This window comes from Phalacrocorax carbo, chromosome 1 (genome assembly GCF_963921805.1).
Source record: "Phalacrocorax carbo chromosome 1, bPhaCar2.1, whole genome shotgun sequence".
Lineage (NCBI taxonomy): Eukaryota > Metazoa > Chordata > Aves > Suliformes > Phalacrocoracidae > Phalacrocorax > Phalacrocorax carbo.
The window spans coordinates 69,469,529-69,481,817 of record NC_087513.1 but is presented as its reverse complement, the minus strand read 5'-3'; the positions used below and the strand labels follow the sequence as shown (position 1 = coordinate 69,481,817).

Below are 12,289 nucleotides of genomic sequence, written 5' to 3'. Positions count from 1 at the left end.
GTGCATGGACACTCTGGATATCTTTCTTATGAATGGACTTTGTTTTTCTTATCATACTGTCCGCTTTGAATTCAGCGCTTTTATATTTAGCAGAACATGTTGTGGATCAAACTGGAAATGGAAACAATAGAAAATTCAACACTGGATGGCTTCTCCAATACAGCTGAGTAATTCAGGCTCCCTGAGGGCTTGGGAATACCCTAGGACAGTAAGAGAGACAGTTGAGGCACTATATCAAAATAGCATTGACTTTGATGACCATCAAGTATTTACGTTCTAATAAATGCATTCTTGTTTCTATCTGAGCAGGTGTTACGTTACTGCTTTTGTCTTTGAGAATGGGCTTATCAAAATTCAGGGGATCCTACCAGGATGTGTGCTGTTCTGCAGTATGTGATGTGACGCTGTGTGAACAAGCAGTGACAAGAACTCACCAGACCTGCTGGGCTCTTTCCAGTGGTTTCCTGGAGACATTTCTTAAAAGAGAAAATAAATTTTAAAGGGTCGATGAGTCTAGATTTGAAACCTTAAACTTCTTCCTAACCCTTAAAAAAATCCATTCCATTTAACACGCTTCTGCAGTTTAGAGTTGCCATCTACACGTTTTATATATCTCTTACTGTGCAGTACAAAAATCGTTAACAGTGACTAGATACTAATTTTGGAGGGGATTAAGGAAAGGATTTCTGGCTACATTGCTCAGAAGAAATCAGTTGCACTTATTTAAATGGAATGTCTTAATTGACTTACTGCTTCAATACGTGCAGCATCCAATAACGGGCCTCGGACTAAGATTTCTTGGTTTTATACACACTGTGCCGAGCACAGCGAGAATCTCATAGGAGGGACCATTGCTCAACCTGCTTATGTGAACCATGTAATCGTTATGCTTAGAATCTGATGTATTTTAGTCCCTTTCTTACTTCAAAGTGTTTTGTCTTGACTTAAAGTGAAATTGAGAGGGAAGGGGTGGGAGTTGGGCATTCTGGATCCTGTTTCTGGCACTGCCACTAGTCTGTTGTGAGGCTGCCTTGCTGGTATTTAATCTCTATGTCTGGACTTGTGCAATGCCTCTACAGTACTTACCTACTTCCAAAATAGGTTTGTTTTAATATGCTAATCCTTGTAAAACTTTTTAAGGCCCTTGGACGGGAAGTGGAGTTGGAATAAAAAGAGGCAGTTAATGGAACTGAAGTGGGCGAGGGTGAAACTTCTGTGGAAAAAACTGAAACTGACATTAACACAGATGAAAAATAAGTCTAAAAATGCTGCTGGATCTTGTTTGCTGCTTTCTCTATACCTCAGTGATAGTGTTTGCCGAACTGCAAGCACATTTCAGAAACCTTACCCCAAAAGATACTTTTTAGAAATTAATGGCAAGGGAATCTGAGGTCAGCATTTCTGACTCAGAGCTCACTGCATCACTTATAAACTCCAGCAGAAAAGTTCCCATCTTCTGTCTTTGTACTTTGTCATTCGCAATATAGTGCTCTTTCTGTAGGAGCTGTTTTATGTGACATAGCTGTGTTCTCAAACAACTATGTGGAGGTAGAAGTAATTGAAGAGTTTGGAAAAGATGAGTGAAAACAAACAGGTACAGTGTTTCACATTATCCTGAAAGCACAAGATTTGAGATATCAGAATGAAGATTTTCCTGAGAAATGTATTAATCCCTTCCCCCTTTTGCGTGTGTTTCACAGTAGACGTCTTTATTTGAATTTCTGTAACTCCCCAAAGCCACAGCTGATTCTGTGCAAAATCCTGGACCCACACTTCAGAAGAGATGACATTTAACTTAGCTTGCAATCCTAATGGATTTGACTAAGAAAAGGAAGTCTAGAGGTATTGCATGATTAATGAAAAATAAATTCTAGTAAAACAGACAGGTAGTTTCCCTTTGGGGAGAATGAATTCTTCTCAGATTCCTGGTTTTCTCCTGCATATTCGGCAAGTGTTATATAAGGGCGTAGCCTTGGCAAGACTGGTGATGAAAAGCTGGACGTGAGCCGGCAATGTGTGCCCACATCCCAGAAGATGCCCTGCATCAAAAAAGCATGACCAGCTGGTCGATCAGAGGGGTGGAACACCTCTCCTATGAGGACACCTCTCCTACAACCCCTGAGAGGGTTGGGGTTATTCAGCCTGGAGAAGAGAAGGCTGTGGCCTTCCAGTACTTAAAGGGGACTTAAAAGAAAGATGGGGACAATCTTTTTAGCAGGACCTGTTGCGATAGGACGAGGGGTGATGGTTTTAAACTAAAAGAGGGTAGATTTAGACTAGATGTTAGATATAAAGAAGAAATTTTTTACAGTGAGGGTGGTGAAACACTGGCACAGGTTGCCCAGAGAGGTGGTAGATGCCCCATGCCTGGAAACATTCAAGGCCGGGTTGGACGGGGCTCTGAGCAACCTGGTCTAGTTGAAGATGTCCCTGCTCACTGCAGGAGGGTAGGACTAGATGACCTCTAAAACTCTTTTCCATCCTGAACTATTCTATGATTCTATGATTTCATCTAGTTCATGAGAATAATCTGTAGATTTTACAGAACAAGGTAGTACTGGGGGAAAATCAAGATGGGATCGCCTCTCAAGAGGAGCTTCTCAAGCCTTCTAGTAATTGCCAAAGTTACAGGAATAGAACACATTCATGCAGGCAAGGAGCATTTCAGTGGAGGAATGTTATTTCTGATCATTCGTACAGGAGGCAGGCTGTCTCAAGGCTGAGATTAATAAAGGACTCTGGCAGCTTTCATGCAACAGCTAAGAAGCCTGTCCTTTTAAGAAAAACAGTTCCCTTCAGATGATTTCCGTAATGTTCATGGCCCACTGACTCTTCCAAAGTAAAGAATCAGATTTTAAAACGTGTCCTATTTTGGATGCTGTTTGTGGATTTTTAACTGATCAGTTGATTGCATGAGAAAGCTGCTTTTGGCTTTCAGGTAGTTCCCCTCTCTGGCTAGTGACAGCTTTATTTCTGGCAAATGCAGCCTCATCAGACCCTTTTCTCCCAGTTGTTACTAGTTGCAGACTTTTGGCTCTGTGAACCCGGATGCACTGACAAGGTAGAATGTCAGCTAATGGATGATGAGCGTGCTCTGCAGCTATCTCCCACCAGCAAGCTACAAAACAGTCTGGGGAATACAATGCAGAGATTTGAGAGAAGCACTTTACCCTCCAGAGGGACATTAGAGAACGAGCTTTAGCATCTAGAAGAACTGCATTGGAATAGGCCCATGCATATAACATATAGGAGGAAATGAGGGTAGGAAAGCGCAGATTTCCTTGTCCCTATTTATAGTTTCTTATTGTAACTTCAGATGAATTGGTGTGAACTTTATAACATATGTGAGCAAAGTGTTCATCATCTTATTGCATTAATGATACATGTATCTCACACTTACTTTCATCCGTTAAGTAGGTTTGTGAACCGCAATGCTTTTCCCTCTGATAGTTGATGGGTTCATGGTGCAGAAAGCTGGCTCTCAGTAGCATTTCTCCTGTTTCATGTTGGTATCAAGTTTGACAATGATTTTGCAGCTAGCGAGATAAGTCTTCGTGGCACCTCTTAAAGATAAAACCAATAGACCAAGTAGACTAAATGGTCTGTATAGACCAAACTCCTAGAAATCCCTTGCTGAAGCTGGTAATCACTTGAGTTTCTGTATCTTGTTCTCCAATGTAAAGCTGTTTTCTTTGCAAAGTGAAGTGGAGGGATGTGACCAATCCTGCATTTCAAGTATCTGGATATAAAAAATAATTAAAGAAAAAGCTGGGAATGTCCTTCCTACTTTGAGATTTTTGAGCACAGACCACTTGTCAAGCTCACAGGTTGTCTTGGCTTGACCACATCCTTTTACATTAAAGTTTAGGCAGGTTTTCCATTGCTTCAGGTTTTTTTTAGCACAGCTGCATTGAATCACTTACTCCCACTTAAAGTTTGTGCTGTGATAGAAGTGGTTTGATTGTCTATGTACCAGTTATACTGCGTCTTCATGATGAGAAGGGTAACGGTTTGTATTTTGAATAACATACCTAAAAGATCATGTATTTCACAAAATGCATATAAACAGGTGTCAGCTTAATTTTTAGTCCTCTTTTTCTTAAAGTAATTGCTGCCAGTCTTTCTTCTCACCCTAGATATTGCAGCATTGAAACAAGCATCTGTTTTTAATACTCTATTAATTTCATTTAATTATATGGGAATAATTTTATATTTCTTTTTTTTTTTGTTTTACTTTGCAAAGGCTGACAAAAGACCCTTAAGACTGTTAGAGAACAAAAGCAGTAAAATAATGTCAGGTGGATAAAAAGATCTTGGTTTTTTTGTTGTCATCCTTTTTTTCTGCTTGTGGACTTTGCAGTGGTGTCAGGGTATGCATCAGAAGACAAGAAGTTAAGAACAGTTTGTGAAAATATATTTCTGTTGAAGTAGCTGAGCCTAGCTGATGGCTCTGTTGTGTATAAAGAATTCCAAGTAGTAAACCTCTTGTTTTATGATGATTTAGTATATTCCTTCTTTGTTTTCCCTCACCTTGGTGTTCTGGTGTTCCCAGAGTCCTCTGGTTTTTCACTGCCAGCCAGAAGTGGCAGAGCAATATTCCAGGTCAGTTTCCCTGTTACTGTGAACTCAGGGTTGGGAACGTAACACAGATTATAAAAATAGATTTGGCTGAGGTGGTATCACAATCTAGAGAGAATGAAATGAAACATGAATCCCATCTGAAAAGGCAGTCCAGTTCCATTAAACTTTGAAAATACTAACACAACATAAGGCTTAGCAGCAGGAAATGGTAAAGACCACAGTATCCCTGGAAATGCAAATGTTCCTGCCTGCCACCTGAGCAAGCTTCTGTGGTTTAGACCATAAAGTCGTCCAGTAGTTGCAGCCAAGGGCATAGCAGCCACTTGCCCACATCACAGAAGGGTTCAATAATACTAAGGAAGAGCTGTTCTTTTTATGAGATTTTATCTTTCTGTAGAAGAGTTTGGAATAAATGCCACTAATTATGGCAAGGCCTATGGAGTTTTGTGTGAAAGACTAAGATGGTACTGAGTGAGTAACTGCCCTGAAAAAAAGGCTGTTAGGAATAAACTGAGAAACTGCAAAGGATGGAGGAATAGAATAAAAACTATCTTGAAGGTCAAAACATGTGAGAGTAAAGTAAATGTTCCCAAAGCTCATGCTGGGTTAGACTTTGCAAAGGAAAAGAAAGCAAATGGATGTATTCCCTAAGCATGGAAGTAAAAGCAGGGTAAGGGAAAGCAGAACTGGGTCCACAGTGAAGATGGGGCTGACATAAAATGTAATTTTATGCATAGTCAGGCAATCAAATGAATACTTACCCTGCAATTTCAGTTGAGACAACGGCATTGGCCATAGGGGCAGAAGAAGTCAGTGTGTAGCAAGATTTGGAAATAGAAATTAACCCAATGAAGCTGGAAGCAGAATTTAAATATTACTATACTGTAATGAGTGGAAATAAAATAGTCTTTGTCTCAGAAGAATGGAAGAATTGTACAATGAAATCGTGAGCTTTGTGGTAACAATTTGGGATTAAATCTAGCTATCCTGATGTACCTTGACTATCTAATTCAAGGTAATACCAAGTGACAACTGGGTGGCAGAAGTATGACCTGCATATAAATAATTAAAAAGAAAAGAAGAAAAAAGAAAAAAGGTGAACAAGTACATATCACTTAATCTAAACAGTAGATAAAACACATTCTTTGAAGGAATAACTAAAGACTTCTAGTTCTGCAAGTGAAGTCCTTTGGCCTTATGAAGGTAAGTGGTATAAAATGTGACATGGATTCACCAAAGTCTATGCCGGATTAGCTTGACAGCTTTTATCGACGAAGTAACTGATTACCTCCATAAGGGAAAGGTAGTGCATTTGAGCAGTCTGGGCTTCAGTAAAGCACCTGAAGGCTGCCACATGGAAATAATACTTAAACTGGATAAAACGAGGGAGTAAAACATGAAGTGTCGAGTATCTGAGAAGTTGGCTTAAATGAGAGATAGAAGTTTTATTGAAAAAGGAAATAATGGGGTTGGATGTCACCTACAGACTGTGGAATTTCACAAAAAATTATCTGGGGACTGATCTTTGTAATACTTTCACTGTGGTTATGGGCGGAAAAAAAAAAGGAAGAAAATCTGCTAATGAGATTAATTGCTGAAGCAACACTTCAAACCCTCATCAATACAGAGGAGGGTAGGCATGTCATACACAAAGAACTGCAAAATGTTGCAAGCTGTAATATTAAAAATAGAAATGTAATAGTAGAAAGTACCAGGTCACGCACTAAGAAAGTGTTGAGAATTTTGGCTACCAACAAGGTGTTTATCAGTTGAAAGCAGAGAAGGAGAAGGATCTGAATATCAGTCAATAAATAAAAGCCACCAGTATTATGTGGCATATAAATAGGCAAGCGTGTTCCCAGCATCTATCAGATGAGAGATTTCTGGCAGGGTTGTATGTTACGCTGATAAGGCCTCATCTGGAAAGCTGTGTTCAATTCTAACCACGCAGATTCTGGAAAGATTAATCCAAACCAGGACAGGTGCAGAGACCTAGGGGATGATCAGCACACTGAAGAGCTTATCTCATGAGAAGAAGGCTTGGCTTGTTTAGCAAAGCAAAACAGGAGCTAGGAAAGACTGGCTCTGTAAATAGTAAGCAGGGTAAGGGTAAACAGTGGCATGGTATTTAAGCTAAAATACTAGCATTTCAAAAAGAAACGGTTGAATGCAGGTTAGAATTTAATTGACTGAGTGCCACAGTGAATGAAGCTCCTGGATAATTTTCTCCAACTGCCTGGTTCACATGTCCTTGCAATTTTCTGGGATTCATGGGATTTGTGATTGTAAACATCTCACCTAGATTTTTCCCAGTGGTTCATTTAATCACAAACTCTCATTAAAAAGAAAATTCATTCAAGTCTTTAAACAGTTTTAAAACTTGCTCCAGGTGGACCTTTTTCATTCCCTTCCTTCCCCATCTTTAAGTAGTAGTAATATTTTTTTGTTCCCTGACGCTGTAGACCTACCTTGACTAACAAGGTAACAATTTCAACATTATGCAGCAGGATTGCCCTGTAGGTTTCCTACTTTTGTCTCAGGATATACGTAGTCTGTGGTCAGGCCTTCCCCAATACTTACTGCATAGGCTTCATTGCATCTCTAGTTTTTGCAGCTAAAATGTCCTTATTTCCTCTGTCAACTAGGACATTTAACATTCTTTTTAGCATCTATTAGCCAAAACCACTAAGATTCCCCTTTGCAGTCTGGCTCCCCAGCAGGTTCTGTCAGTAGTGGCGAACAGGATAATGACATAAGGTATTCTCTCACTTTATTTACCTCCCTCTGCCTCATGCCCTGTTTCTCCCAATTACTCCATTTCCTTAAAAAATACAGTTCTGACTGTTGCATTTATAGTTTATTCACTGGCTTATTCTTTAGGTTCTAATGTAAATGGTCTGGAAGAGCCCAGCCTTGCTAAGCGGCTGCGTGGCACACCTGAGCGGATTGAGCTGGAGAACTATCGACTGTCACTGCAGCGGGAAGAAGAATTGGAAGAGGTTCCTGAAGAGACTCTAGCAGAACATAACCTGAGCAGCGTGTTGGACAAAGGAACAGAAGAGGATGTGCCCAGCAGGTTAGCACATGTTGTCCATAAGCTTTTTTATACCCATCCAAACAGACTTTTGCCTGCTTTTCCCTTAGCTTTTTTTAACATTTTATTTACCAGGTTGAGCGAAAATACTTGATGAAGAATGCTTGTGAATTTTATAGTCAATCACACTTTTTGCAGAGTCTTGATCTCTTAATACAGTTTCTAACAATTTAGTTTTCTTTGTAGTGGTAACAACCCTTAACTTTTCAGCTCTCAGTCTGTCCCATAGTCTTCTTGAAATAAACTTGAAATAGGACTGTATGAGAAATTCCTTTCCACGTTCATACATGTGAAATTGAATTGGATTGGTATAGCAAAGAATGCAGGAATAAAAATGTTCATTAAAATGTTTACAGGATTAATGTAGCACAGAACTTGTCATTTATTTATCTGATAAGATAAGTTTGAAGATGCAGCATCTGGAAGGGAATAACTTTTAGTTGCCTGAACTTAGTCTTGACAGAAAGTGTGTACATGTGGACCCATTAAGGTGTGGTTTTCATATAAGTGCCTGGCAATTGCTAATATCTTGTACAGCTGTTTTCTCTGAAACCTAAATGATACTTTTTGATTAATTTATTAACATGTTAATTTCTTTAGAATATACTATTTTGACATTTTACATAATTGAGATCTTACCTAGTGCTCTGGTTGAATAATCATAGGATTATTTCTGGGAGAGGCAAACTCTGTTTGCTTCACTCATCCTTCCTTTAGCTCCTTGCTCAGGCCTAGGAATTATATCAGCTGTGACAACATAGGCATTAATGATATTGAGGGGTTTTTAGTACTTTATATTTCTAGCTCTAAAACAAAATCTACTAGTATGGATTATTATTGGTCTTGATTCCAGTAAATCAGGACACAGTAGGCCTGCTCAGTAAATGGCAGAAGACTTCCAAAGGACAAGCATTAGTTAAAAAAAGTGGAATTTTGGCAGGAAGCTGTTGGTTATCTCCAGGAGGTGTTTTGTGAGACTGTGGAGACTGAGGGCGGTACAGGAGGGCAGTACTCAGTACTCAACAAAGAGAAGTGTAAGGTCATGCACCTGGGAAAACATAATCCGGGAGTGCAGCACAGACGGGGATCCACCTGGCTGGAAAGCAGCTCTGTGGAAAGGGACCTGGGGGTCCTGGTGGACAGAAAGCTCAACATGAGCGAACAGTGTGCTGTTGCAGCCAAGAAGGCCAACAGGATGCTGGGTTGCATCAAAAAGGGCATCGCCAGCAGAGAGAAAGAAGTCATCATCCTGCTCTACTCGGCGCTTGTCGGGCCACACCTGGAGTACTGTGTATAGTTCTGGTCCCCGCTGTACAAAAAGGATGTGGACAGGCTGGGAGGGGTCCAGAGAAGGGCCACCAAGATGATCAGAGGACTGGGAAGCTGCCATACGAGGATAGGCTGGGGAACTGGGTTTGTTCAGGCTTGAGAAAAGGAGGCTTAGAGGGGATCTCATCACCATGTGCCAGTACTTAAGGGGTAGCTACAAAGAAGATGGAGACTCCCTTTTTACACGGAGTCACGTGGAGAGGACAAGGGGGAATGGACACAAGTTGCTCTTGGGGAGATTCTGATTGGACACCAGAGGGAAATTTTTCACACTGAGGACAGTCAACCATTGGAATAATCTCCCCAGGGAAGTGGTTGACTCGGCCACATCGGACACTTTCAAGAGTCGTCTGGACAGGGTGCTGGGCCATCTTGTTTAGACTCTGCTCTTCCTAGAAAGGTTGGACTAGATGATCCCTGGGGTCCCTTCCAACCTGGCATTCTGTGATTCTGTGACTATTAGGTTAGCGAGTTTGGTTTTCTCTCTTTAGCTCCCTTTGTCCTACATACTTCCCTTAACCTGTACTAAACAGACTATTTCTGTCTGTAATAGACTGAATTGTGTAATTTTGCATTTGAAAAGCAGTGTTTAGTGGGTAACTCACTCTATCATAGAGAGGAAAGAGAAAATGTATCAAATTCGCTGTTGGTTTGACCTGGAAAAATTTCTGTCCCAAATCCAAATATGGCAAGCAATTTACTCAGAAAAAAAGTTTGACTCCTGCAACAAGCCAACCAAAGTCCTGATTTGATCATCTTCACTGTCTTGGTGCAGCACTGCAGGATTAGGAACAGGCGGAGGAGAGAGGGAACTTTTTGTCCCTCTATGTCTTACAGAGCGATGGATTGGGCTTCAGGGTTCAGTGAGGTGTTAACTCTAAATCAAGCAGAGACCACACATTTTGGTGCACAGCTTGCCATCACGCACACACTTAGGAGCATACACACTGCAGAGAAGATTTACAGAAAGCAGCATTCAAAGCATATTTTTTTTAAAGAGAGTTAAATCTTGTTCAAGCTTCAACAAGAAAAAAAATCATTTAAGCAACCAAATGCTGACTACACAGCTTTTGAGGAGTGGAAAACCCTTTAGATGCCTTATTCGTCCCCTTTAACTTGCCATAACTCCCAGTATGTCATCTGCAGTTTTGGTATAATACCCCGTGGCCTCCCGAAGGAGAGTCATAGGACAGCTTGTGCTGTATGGCAAGGGAAGAGAAGAGCTTCATTTCCACAGCTTAGGTTTGGTTCCTCTCCTCAGCACTAAAACTGTGTAGGTACACCTTCTTAATGAGATATTCAACTGCTTATACTTTGTTCCTTGATCTCTGCTTTGTAGAGGAAAAAAAAGTTTCAGCTGTTGAATTAATTCCTGTGGCACAGAGTTGCCGTGCTGAAAGGAATGCCCGCTCTACCAGGCCATCTCACTGCCATCATTCAGCTTCTCATTTCTCAGTATTCAAAGGTCAAACAAAAAACAAGTTATAAATAAAACCAAAGAAGGTAAAGAGAGCTATGTGGTAAAGAATTTATGTCGTCAATATTACATGCGATAAGCCAGATGGTTGAAGAGCAGCAGCTCATCCCATTCAGCAGTCATGGCAACAGTTTGAGCAGCAGTAAACCGTACTGACAGCACGCAAAAGCCCCAGCATGCAGCACCTGTCAGGTTTATTTCCATACCAAAGGGTGGGAAAGTTAATCAGGGAGGAGGGGAACATCACTTTTTATCCCTGTGACAATATCTGCTTTAAAACCTTTGGAATATGCTTCGGTCTCCTGGAATATGCACCATGTTCATGGCATGTAACAGTGTTTGTATTCAGTATTTAGCATGTGAAAACCAGGCAACCTGTTACAAATAAGTATTCAGTTTACGCTGTGAAAAAGTGGGTCGTAATTTGAGCAAAATAATGTTATATATATGCAGAACAGTGAGGAGAATTTAAGAGCCTATGGACAGAAGTATGTGACAATCAGAGCATGAAAAAAAGCAGTGTTTTCCTTATTAGCTTTGCTATCAAAAAAGGTCTCTCAGAGAAGTAGATTAATAAAATTATGTAAATATGATACGTTCATGTAGTGTCAGACTAATTTGAAGTTCTGCACCTGAATATGTTTCTCTGCAATATAAAAGAAAGAGTGCTGCCATATATAATTTTTTTTAAACTGTCAGTTTGTCACACACTGTAATAAAACCTCTGTGTGGGAAATAGAATTACCACAACTGTACAATTTATATTTTATAGACCTACATGAAATTTAAACTTCATTATTTTCAACTTACCAGGTTTCCCTCTTGTTGTCTATATGGAGTGGGTTCTGCCAAAGGCTGTTAACTACAATGACAGCTGTCATAAGGAAGCAGCAGAAGTAGAATACTTTTCTCAGATGATTCACCCAAACTTTAACCATTCACAGTTTTCTCCTTCAATCCAGATTAATTTGGGCCTTCTAAGATTCATATAGGAAGCATCCAACTGTTGCTCTAATAAACGCAGTTCTTTCATGACAATGATCTATTAAGGAAAAACGACGGAAGAGGACCTTTTCACCCTGCAGATATGTTCTCTGAATGTGCTGTAGTTCACATTCATTTTCCAGTGACAAATGCAACCATCTTTCTCCCTAGTACCTCTAGGTAGTCCAGCATGTAAGAATGAGCTAGAATGAATGTCATTTATAGGCCGTTACATTTCTTGCCCATGTCGCTTATACTGAGGAACTGTTAGAATTAAACAAAGAGGTAGAAAAAGCACTAATTACTGTTTTGCATGTTTTAGACTTTGCTGTGAGAATAGTAAGCTCATTATTGTAATTATCCTTGCACTGATTCCTACAGTTTCTTGCCACTATGTATGGTGTGTACTTACTTTGGTACATACTATAGTTCTGTCTGTATTTTTTTTTGACTCCAGCTCTCCTTAGCTCACATGCTGTATCCTTTGGCCTGATAGTTGTGTTGTGTGTTCTTTCTGCTCCCAAAGCCTTCTGTGGTTTACCCCAGCAAGTGCCAAAAACATCTTAGCTATCCAAAATGCTAGCAGTAGCTGCCATTATCAAAAGACGTGACCTTCTACATTCTGACACTGCTAAGAGCTCTTGCACCACTTTATCCAAAGCAATGTGATATGAAGAAAGCAGTTTCTTTCCACTGTGTTGTGTTCAACTGTCACGAGCTGTAACAATCATTGCTGCACAAATATTTAGACTTAGCTTCACAGGCACTTTTCTGCTGCTTCACCTTCTTTAAAAGAAGCAGGGTAAGGACAGTATTGCAGCCGA

The 12,289-nt window shown here is 40.2% G+C and overlaps 1 protein-coding gene across 3 annotated transcripts in view; it reads left to right on the top strand.

The window, feature by feature from the left end:
• The window catches only part of MICAL3 (microtubule associated monooxygenase, calponin and LIM domain containing 3), a 167,782-nt gene that overhangs the window by 108,684 nt on the left and 46,809 nt on the right, over window positions 1–12,289 (top strand). For all 3 annotated transcript variants that reach the window (XM_064458735.1, XM_064458725.1, XM_064458716.1), the window contains one exon: window positions 7,462–7,657. In XM_064458735.1, the coding sequence (XP_064314805.1) occupies window positions 7,462–7,657 (196 nt within the window). The remainder of the gene's footprint in view (window positions 1–7,461; window positions 7,658–12,289) is intronic.